This window comes from Xyrauchen texanus, chromosome 1 (genome assembly GCF_025860055.1).
Source record: "Xyrauchen texanus isolate HMW12.3.18 chromosome 1, RBS_HiC_50CHRs, whole genome shotgun sequence".
NCBI lineage: Eukaryota > Metazoa > Chordata > Actinopteri > Cypriniformes > Catostomidae > Xyrauchen > Xyrauchen texanus.
Window position 1 is genome coordinate 15,674,527 of NC_068276.1, and position 11,191 is coordinate 15,685,717.

General features: G+C 40.2%; 1 protein-coding gene across 1 annotated transcript; it reads right to left on the reverse strand.

The window, feature by feature from the left end:
* Nucleotides 1-222: 222 nt before the first annotated feature.
* LOC127645017 (uncharacterized) lies at nucleotides 223-2,827 on the reverse strand. The gene is made up of 7 exons (XM_052128513.1): nucleotides 2,778-2,827; nucleotides 2,590-2,663; nucleotides 1,784-2,131; nucleotides 1,318-1,656; nucleotides 972-1,085; nucleotides 850-878; nucleotides 223-602 (listed from the first exon to the last, which is right to left on the reverse strand). The coding sequence occupies exons 1-7, from the start codon at nucleotides 2,825-2,827 to the stop codon at nucleotides 480-482; spliced, it is 1,077 nt and encodes a 358-aa protein (XP_051984473.1). The 3' UTR covers nucleotides 223-479.
* Nucleotides 2,828-11,191: the final 8,364 nt, after the last annotated feature.

Genomic DNA, 11,191 nt, shown 5'->3' on the forward strand with positions numbered 1-11,191 from the left:
TAGTTAGCAGATGTGTCATATCAAGTGATCAGACATTCACCTTAATTCTTTTAATATTTCCAGAATTAATCATAATTCCCTTCTTGAGCTAAAATTCCTCATGTATAAAATTGTGAGCTGATACAAGGAGCCTGTTGTAATACATATTTAATGGTGGAAAATATTTATTCAGATTTCTAATCTGATCATTTGTCATTTATACTTCATATAATGGTGGTCGAACATAGCCAAGATTGGTAAACTAATTTACATATAAAGTCCTACATATTATTGGTGGATAAATGCAGGCATGTTTAAATCTGCATATTAAATGTAACATTCCATCATACAATACTTACATATTATTGGTGATGAATGCTGGCAGTTTTAAATATACTCTGCCACAAAGTTGCTAATTTCCTACAAATGTAAATATGTAAAAAATGTGCAGACAAAAACACATTTTTCAATTAAGAATTATTAAGTCCTTGTTTCAAACTTCATGCATGACAAACAGGTGCATATATCACACAAGTTTCCTCTTCATGGCTTTTTCTGTTCTGTGTAGGCTGATGTAGAGAGAACTTCAGTGATGCATAATTATCCGTGTCCATGTCTGCAGTCTAATGAGAGAATATAATGTAAATTTGGCAACAGTCAGTACAGTTTTTATAGTGCTGTGTAAAAGGTTTGTAAAAACATATTCCAGTCTAAGCAATAAACTAAGGAGTACAATAAGTTCAATATGTTCTTCTCATTTCAGCTAATAGAAACCTGATAATTTGATGTATTAGTTTTATCTCATATTCTTTTCTCTTTGACAATAGGATAACTATAGTAAAACTAGGTGTATACAGCTTTTCAACTCACCTGGGCTGTAGGTTGTACTTGATCAACACCTTAAAAATGCATTGCAATTTGAAATTAGAACAGTCACTAAACATTGTTTCATGTTGTAATTTTAAAATGAGGGTTGAATAGAAACACTTTACCTTTGTGAGCAGCTCTTCTCCATGACAGCACCATGACAATATTCATTATTATAGATATCATTAATACAATGGCAAGCAGTGAGAAAATATAGGTTTCTGTTTTCTGTTGATCAACTGCAAAAAGATGGATAAAGATATAACAAAAAGTAACTTTACAATGACAATGTTAAAGGAAATTATAATAAACTTTTTTTTTATAAATGTCTTATTTTAGAAGTCTAAGTAGGCTGACTGTTGAAATATTAAAGTATAGTTGTATCTATTGTCATGTTTCATAGAATTTAAAAAAGGATATTAATAATATAGATGGTACCATGTATTGTGAACAATAAAAAAAAAGTTTTACCATGCGCATTAAGTTTAGTTCCATTTCCAATGACTAACTTCCCACATGTGACCACACCACAATAGTAAATTTCATCACTGGAGATGGTTCCCTTCCTTTTGGGTACTGTGTACATACAGTTGTGTATAGGGGATTCAGAGTTCTTCTCACACTGATCGCTTCTGTCTCCAACTGTGTAAATGATTCCTGGATAAGACTCATTTGGTTCATATCTAAGCCAATAGACACTTTGACCTCCTGCACAAGTCTCGCCAAATATTGAGCAATGCAAAGTCACAGAGTCTCCTACATGATGTGACTCCAACACTGGATGCTGGATGACTTTAACTGTATTTGCATCTACAATAAAAAGTTCATTCCTAAGTAGCAGTAATAATAACAGCAAAAGTAGGTAATAACTCATTGTAAATCAGATTTCAATCAAGTCAATTGTAAAATTGTATTCATATTACAAACTTTCACTTACTGTTAACTGTCAGATAAGCACCACTTCCAAAGTACAGCTCATCATACATTTCCACAACACAGTGGTAATAGGCAGCATCTCTGGATGTAACTTTAGTCAATATTAATGCAGTTTTATTCTGATCAACTTTCACTTCTAGCCTTGAGTCATTGACAAATTCTCCTCTTAGTTTTATCTTTTGGTAAAATATGCTAACTATAGGGTTTAGCTTTTGTCCTGGAATTTGTTTGAGCCACACCCAGGTAACAACCGGATCAGCAGTGGTGTAGCATTCCAGGATTACAGAAGCTCCAACCGGTGCCGTGACCGATAACTTTGGCTGAAAAACACTGGGGGTCATAGTTACACCTGAAAAACATAATTAATAAATACAAAAATAAATAATAAAACGTAGTCCCTATATGTGAAAGCACCTCATTTCCATTGCAAAAACTTTCTTTAACTCCCCAAAAACTGAAAGCTTTGAGATTTGAAGAAGAAATATTTAAGATTCTAACTGCACTAACTGTGTTAACTCATTTGTACAAAAAGGTCAGATTTCCTTGCTTCTGTTGAAGTACAATATGCCCTTTGAAATATTCTCAAATTGTGCTGGGATAGCGTGGATCATCAGGTTTAGTCAATGCCAGCAATATGGCATGCCAATTATTAAGAAAACTGAGTTTGTTTGTTTTTTATTTATTTATAATTTTTTTTAATTTGCATCAAAGAAGAAAATACAAATCGAAAACATTTAAATTTTTGGTCTCATATGTTTGGACAGTACAGTATAAAGATATATTTATAGTTATTTATTTATTACTTACATGATGAGTAAGACAGAAGGATGTATGTAGACAGAGCAAACCTCTTGCAAGCAGGCATCCGAGTAGTCTCCATCCTGAGATCAAAATGAAAATATGTTATAATATCTGATAAACTTAAAAATACCCTGTGCATCTTTAAATGACCCAAACTACGAAACAAGTTCTTATTGGCCAAGTGAAGCATATACATCTTCTCCGTCTTGCAGTTGACACCCTTTGCCCTCTTAAATGTTTCCATGAGAATAAACAAGTCTTTGATCTAGTGAACTTCCTGCAATACTGCCAAGTCTCAAATTTATATAGTGCAAATGCCATGTCCCCAAAAGACAGACAATGCAAAGTACTTTAATCATATAGGAATTCTACATATAAGTCTCTATATATAGGAAACAATTTTATTTTGCATTCTTCGTAATTTTGTATCATCAGTTATGGATCTGTGTTTAACATTTCTGCAGATAATTTTACATACAATAGCCCTATGAGGACACTCCACTGTATGGTTGACCAGCCACATATGTTTCCAATTAGTCAACTGGTCTTTTATTTAAACTGTCCCTGTATTTACACGAGTCAGAACACTCTTTTAAGCCTGTTATAAATAACGAAAAATTGTTCCTCAAGGTTAAGTTGTATTTGTTTAACAACACATTAATTATTTATTTTCAAGGTTGCCGTTACTATGTAATACATTCGGGTCACAGGACAATGACTACATTCCTGTAAGAAGTATGTCCGGGAAGTATCATCCTACTCACCTGCATACCTACTTTATCAAATATTCTTCATCAAATGCACTACATAATCTAAAAAGGATGCAAATTCGGATGCTGCTTCTGTTTGTTCCAGAATGTTGCTTTCTGTTCAAGTAAGCAATTGGTTTTCTAACTTTAAAAGTCAGAATATGAATTCCTGTTTCCAGTCTTCTGTTTTTATCCATGCCTGTTACTGAACCCATCTTGTTTTTAGAGCCTGAGTATGTCTATTTTTTGGATTGTATACCTGGGAACAGTGACTACATTTATATGGACACCAGAAAGCGGATTATTGCGAGAAAACAGCATTCCTGTTTACATGTACTGTGTTATCTGTGTACTCTTTACTCCCGCATACATGCAGTTCGATTAATAAGCAGCTTTCTCTGCAGCAATGTAATTTCCCTGCAACACTTGTGTAAATAACAAACATGGGATCCGAAGAAGACTTCGCTATTTTAATCTCTGTTGCTTTGCTTTATTTCCAGATATTTCAGAGCTGTTTGTTGCTGTGTTTGTTTCCCTCACTTTCTATTGCGACCTCCAGTGGAATTACCATGCAGTAGTGGGGTTTCCCTCTTAGTAAAATTCTGAGATTCCCCCAATGTTGAGCACATATGCAAATGTGAGGGATATTTTACATTGGTATGTATAAATGGGTATAGTTTATAGTGTATGTGCTTTTCCCACTGTACTCCCAGAAATGTTGAATTATTTCCGCTGTGTTGACTTGTTGCTGGGCTCCATCCTATGATGTTTGTTATCTCGGTCCGTTCCACGCACACGCACTCTTCGTATACCCATCAGAATGCTGCTTATGCATTTACATGACCACATTAAGCCGTGTTCTCCAAGAGAAACCAATGTGTGTTAAACCACTTTCTTTTAATCCCTTGAGTGGTGTATGGAAATCAGCTTTCTAGTTTACATGACGTTTCAGAATGCCGCTTTCTACAAAAACCCTGGAATAAACCATTTTCTTAAGTACATGTAAATGTGGTCCTTGTTTTGCTTTATTTATTGATTTTTTTTGTGTTTTTTTGCTCCCAGTCATGTTGAATATATATATATATATATATATATATATATATATATATATATATATATATATATATATATATATAATTATTATTATTTTAATTTATGTATTTTTTATTATTATTATTATTATCATTATTTTTTAATTATTTTTTTTGTAGTAGGGTACATGTAGTAGGCTAAAGTCACCCCTTAAGGAAAGATTTTTATAAATATAAAATATTTTTTATTGAATATTGATGGAGCAATATTATTTGTGTGAAGAGAAATAATAACGGAAGGTTGTTTCGATTAAAATTCAGTTTTTTAAAAAAGGTGGTGAAGGAGCTTTTTACCCCACACCTGGGGTAAAAGGTTCCCTCATTTGGGGAAAAAGGCCTCCAGGGGATCTAAAGTGATATCATGTAGATTCTTGGGCAATAGATACAATTTGTCAACTAATGCAAATAATTTAGAGACAGCAAGATGCTTTTGTTAAACAACAAATTAAGATGATTCTTACTCACAATATAACTACTCCAGAAAAAGTCAACTATTTCCTGTTCATTTCAAACACATTTGCCATTTTATTACATCTCAAGTATTCTATAAATGAACTAACCTCTATTATGATTGGATCAGTACATGGGAGCCAACTGAAAATATTTCATAACAAATCTATTCCCCCCACTTAAGAAAAATATTTTTTATAGGGGCCTTTCGAACCTGCAACAGGGGGGCTTTTTACCACAAATACTATCCTTTCACTTATTGGACAATTCAAATATATAATATAATATATTACAAAATAATTTGATCAAATTGCCTCAAAATCAACCTATAGACACCACACACAATGATCTCAAATTGCCTCAAAATCAATCTATAAACACCACACACAATGATCTCATGAATCAGGAAAATATTGCCGAGCGTAGTGACAAACAAGTTGTTATGATCCCTGGTTGTCTGCCCGGTGTTTTCCGTGTCACCGTCATCCTGATTCCCGTCCTTCATCACTGTGTCATTGTTCGCACTTGATTGTCGTTTGTTATCATCATGTCTCTGTGCATTTAAACCCCACTGTTCCTCCATTCCCTGGTCGTTCGTTGTTCCCACTGTTTTGATGTTTTTGGAAGGTCCCGATGTCTACTCTGTCTCCTGTCTCAGCCGTGTTCATCCTGCCGTGTTTTCCCAGTTCGTGTGCCCTTGAATGTTTTCGTGTTTTAGTTTCTGTTTACCCATCGTGGTAGTTTCCTTTGTTCCTGTCTGTTTATTTTCACCTTTGTTCAATAAACCCGCATGTAGATCCAAACTCCCTGTCTGCCTCCGCCTTCTTATCATAACAGAACGAACGACCAACAATGGATCTAGCGGTTCTACGAGCCAACTGTCAGCTGCTCAGTTTGATGCAGGAAAACCGTCCGGTGGAGGACCACGTTCGCGATTTCCTGGAACTAGCGAGTGCCACAGACTTCCCAGACTCCTCCCTGGTGGGCTTTTTCAGGGACAACCTGAACAGTGCGCTCAAGGAGCGGTTGCTCCAGAGCCCACGCCTGCCACGGTCTGCGAGCCAGAGCCAACGCCCGCCACGGTCAGCGATCCAGCATTGCCAGAGGAGAAAAGGGGAGGCCTCTGCTCTCCAGCCTCCACTTCCACGGCCAACCAGCCAATGCTTGCAGCCCCGAACGTTGGAGAGCCAGCGCCTGTAGCCTCGACCGTCCCAGAGCCAGCGCCTGTAGCCTCCTACGGTGCCACCTCCCTCGGCTCCGCCTCCAGAGCCTTCCAGGTCCCCGCCTCTAGAGCCTCCTACGGCGCCACCTCCCTCGGCTCCGCCTCCAGAGCCTTCCAGGTCTCCGCCCCAGAGCCTCCTACGGCACCACCTCCCTCGGCTCCGCCTCCAGAGCCTTCCATGGCTACGCCTCCTGAGCCGTCCAAGGCTCAGCCTCTAGAACCTCCTACGGCACCACCTCCCTCGGCTCTGCCTCCAGAGCCTTCCAGGTCTCCGCCTCTAGAGCCTCCTACGGCGCCACCTCCCTTGGCTCCGCCTCCAGAGCCTTCTAGGGCTTTGCTTCTAGAGCCTCCTACGGCACCACCTCCCTCGACTCCGCCTCCAGAGTCTTCCATGGCTCCGCCTACCTCGGCTCCGCCCTCGGAGTTCCCCATGGCGGTGGTTCTGAGGCCGCCTCCCAGGCCACCTGACCCAGTCCCCTTCTTGTGCTCCCCTCGGACTGCCCTCTGTGCCCCCTTGGACTTCCTGTCTGCTCCCTGTGCCCCCTTGGACTGCCTTCTTGCCCTCTGTGCCCCCTTGGACTGCCTTCTTGCCCTCAGTGCCCTCTTTGGCCTGCCTGCTCCCCCTCACTCCTTGGACGATTTCTGTTTTTTTGGGGGGTATTCCTTTTTTCTTGTTTTTCTGAGGATTGTCTGGAATCCGATCCTTTGAGGGGGGGTTATGTTACGATCCCTGGTTGTCTGTCCCGTGTTTTCCGTGTCGCCGTCACCCTGATTCTCGTCCTTCATCACTGTGTCATTGTTCGCACCTGATTGTCGTTTGTTATCATCATGTCTCTGTACATTTAAACCCCGCTGTTCCTCCATTCCCTTGTCGTTCGTTGTTCCCACTGTTTTGATGTGTATGGCTGTTCATGCTACGCCCTGTTAACCCTGTTCACCCTGCTCGTGGTCCCTTGATGTTTTCGTGCTTTAGTTTCATTTGTCCCTGTCTGTCAATTTTCACTTTATTTAATAAAGAACCACTGCAAGTAGATCCTTGCCCCTCGTCTGCCTTCACCTGCTCATCATAACACAAGTGTTTAGGATAGCGTTACGTTTTTTATGCTATTTAGTGTTTTGGGAGATAATAAAATAAACTTTACCCCGTGGAGCCTTTAGCCCCGTTGTACTCTACGTGGTTGTGGTACGAACGGCAGCCAGTGAGTTTCTGGTGCCCCCCGAGGGTTTGATGGTGTCCCCAAAGGGAGTAGGTGCACTACACAGACTGTGTAATATGTGTTTAGGGAGTGCCAGTACCGGTCAGTAATACTATATTGAAGATGAATAATACCAAGAAATGGATTCAGACACTTTTTTTGCTAGCAAACTGTGTCTTTGTAACAGAATTAGGTAAGTGTTGATTGAGATTTTCAATCACCTATTAGCGAGGCAGGCTCTCCATGTAGCAATTAGGTAAGTGGTGATTGACACTTGCAATCACCTATCAGCGAGGCAGGCTCTCTATTTAAAAAGCTGGTTGGTTGTCGTCTGGAGTGCGTTATGTCCGGCTTTCCCCCTTTCTTTTATGTTGGTAAATGTAGCTGCAGTGCGTCTGTTTGCCCTTCTTGCTTATTTCCTCCAGCATGTTCCATTAGTGGATTGGATGATTTTTTCACCCCTCGGGTATGTGGATTAAGTCATTTAACTTTGTTTGGAGGTATAGCGATTGGTTGATGTTTTAAATAATGTAAGGTTCCCTGCATCCCAGTTAATCGGGTAATAAGCGGGTAATATAAATGCCGTAAGCTTTTGCCTGTGAAGGGACGGGAAATTTGGGCGATTTGTCCTTTTCCGGTCAAAAAGTGTTTCTTTGTATATATTTACGAGCGGGTGATATGGAATCATTAGTAATGTACCACTGGTTTTTGTTAACATTCGCCCCATGTCATCATTTTTTACAGCCTTGTAGCTTCTCTGTCTTCTCTTGTAGATAGCAGAGGGGATTGTTGCTGTCTGGTTTCATTTTTGTTTATTTTTTTATTTTTAGGTTGAGGCTCGGTTACTTAAAGCGATGTGGTTGCAGTAGCGGTTTTAGGCACGGGCGAACCGGGCATTCGCCCGGGGCGGCATTTTTTCATGTCACATGGGGGCGGCACGAGCAGTTAAAAAAATTAAATAAAATCCTCTGCGCCGCGAAGCGGTTTTCTACATAGAGGTTTTCTATTATCTATCATTTCACTGTGTGGGGAATTGGCAAATTGGCGCCCTTGTGTGCTGAGAAGGTGCCGTGTGTGAGAAGGGGAAAGGGGAGGGGGGCGCAGCAGGCAGGGTATAGTTCACCTCTGGGTGACTGACTGGGGGGGTCCACTGTATAACAGAGCAATACTCTAATGAAATTAGTCTAAGTCAGTCACACTCGACTTTCTTCCAAATAACGCACATATTATTCATAATATTATAAATACAGGCCTATAGTTCCTGCACATTTTAGTTTTTCTGTGTGAAATGGCTAATAAAAATAAGTAATACAAAACGATTATGTGGTCACCTCACCAAGGTGAATTGGTTTAGTCTTGACTTCTGGCCGTGACTCGTAACGTGGTGAGTGAGTGACAGTGTTGGGGGGCGGGGGATGGGAAATCTGTTGATTGTCGAGTGCCAAATAAACAGGGATGGATAAGAAAAGGTCAAAGCCATCAGGTGCACAATTTAGAAAAAAAAGAAAAGAAGAAGAGGAGAAACGAGCAAAAGATAAAGGTATGCAACTATGTTCTCTCTGTGATATGATATGATGATATGAAGGGCTAATGTTAATTGTTGGTAACCCTTACGTTTGTTAGCCTATTTGCTATGATGCTTGCTATGCTTATACAACAATAATTCGGTTTTAAGTCAACAAACACGAGATCTAATTTCACCATAATATTGTGCTTTGCAACCAAACTGTTACAAGTTCAGTTATTATTTATTTCCATCAGTTGGGTTACGTTAGGCCCTGTAATTAGCCAACAGAATTTTTTTTAAATCTGTAGGTAGTTTCAAAGAGACGACATTTGCTTTTTATTTACTACTTATTTGCTACATGACACATGCCATGTATATGAAGGAGGTTTTTATGCATGTTTATGACAACTGTCATTAAGTGTCACTCGCTCAATTATGACATTTTTAATGCAAATATGACATTATTTGTTTGAGATGCCTTTGTTGACAACATGACATTACCTAGACATCATAACCTGTCATAAATATGTCATAAAAAACATGACATAGCAGATTAATTATTAAACTTAAGAAACTACTTAGCTTTATGAGTTAACATTACATTAAACTGTCATGTTGGTTTTGACATTGGCTGTCATGAAGCCATTATAACTGTGTCATGAATATTTTTCTGACCACTTTTTTTTCCCAGTAGTACAAACTGAATGTCAGTAAAATGTCATTAAGTGTTAATACTCTGTCAAGTTGTTTTATAACAGTGTCATGTATACCTTTCTTGACCTCAAGTGGTACAATGACATTTTAATGACAAATTCAATGTGTACCACTGTAGTTGAGGTCAAGAAAAATATTCATGACACAGTTTAATGTAAAGTTAACCCATAAAGCTAAGTGGTTTCTTATGTTTGGTAATTCATCTGCATGTTTATGACATATTTATGACAATTTATGTTGTCTTGGTAATGTCAAGAAGTTGTCATGTTTATGTCTCTCTTATTATGTTTGGGGTCAATTTGACTGGCTGTTTTAGCTGTTATAAAACATCATCATATGGTCTTTTAATTTCAGGATGAGCCACCCACCTCCCCCGCTTGTAGTGAATACAAGTAGAGACAGTCACAGCTTTATTAAAATAAAAGCAGGCAACAGTACAAAACAAGGGCAAATCCAGAGAAGAATGGTCAGGGTGAGCGTTGGGTCAAAAGCCGGGGAATCAAGATATAAACAAGGGGGCAAATCCGGGAGAGAGTAGTCAAAGGGAGCGTGAGGTCGAAGCCGGGGAATCAATATACAAACAAGACAAGCAAGAGGAAAAGACAGGGGAACAAGGGGGGCTGGCAAGCTAAGGGGTAAACGAGAGGAGTACAAAACTAGACGAGACTAGCGGGGGGCGAAAATGCAGGGTAAACTAGAACAATAACCAACAACCGTGAAACGGATGTGCTGTGGTATTTATAGGGGAAGGTGCAGGTGTAAACAATGAAAGGTGATGAGACGAGTGCAGGTGAAACGATTAAAGGGGTGATTGAGACGAGTGCAGGTGGTCATAATGTTCTGGCCATAGGAGCGTGCATGTGAGCCCGAGGAGAGAGACCTGCCAACGAGCAGGAGATCTCGAGGGAGCAAAATGAGCGTGAGAGCTCGAGGGAGCAAAACGAGCGTGAGCTCGAGGGGGGCGGAACGAGCGTGCGAGCTCGAGGGGGCGGAACGAGCGTGCGAGCTTGAGGAGTGAGTGTGTGTGCGACGAAGCGGGGATGGGGCAGAGGAGCGGGGTTCGTGACACCGCTACACAGGCCTCTTCTGGAATGGTCTCGACTCTTCAGGATGAGCTACCATCTATGTCCTCAGCTACACATATGTCTTCACAAATTTCTCCACAAATATCTGATATTGAGGATGAAGTCAACTTTGCCTCTACTTCTCTCCAGCATGAGCCTTCAGGTGAATTTTGTGTGTGTATGTGTGTGTGTGTGTGTGTGGAGGGGGTATGCCTAGGCTACAAGACAACTGAACAACTGCAATTTAATGTAATTTTAATATTTCTGATAATTTCTGAGTAGGCCTATGTGTTATGTTCCACTGCTATGTGCTTTGAGTAATGTGCCAAAATGCTGTCTGATAGAAATGCCTGGAGCTGAACCCCCACTGAGCCACACTGCTGAGGATGAGCCTCTGTCAACCGACCCTGCTAACTGGCCCTCACATCTGACTGACAGGATTCGGACTGAGCTGGTTCGCAGAGGACCATGTAAGGTGCCACCTGGCTTTGTTTTCCATAGGAATGAGAGTGATGGGAGAAGTTGCCACCACCAATATTTTAGGAAGACATTAGTAAGTGGTGAAAAGATGGCAAGAAGTTGCCTGATTTATTCAGTGAAGAACAACAGCCTCTT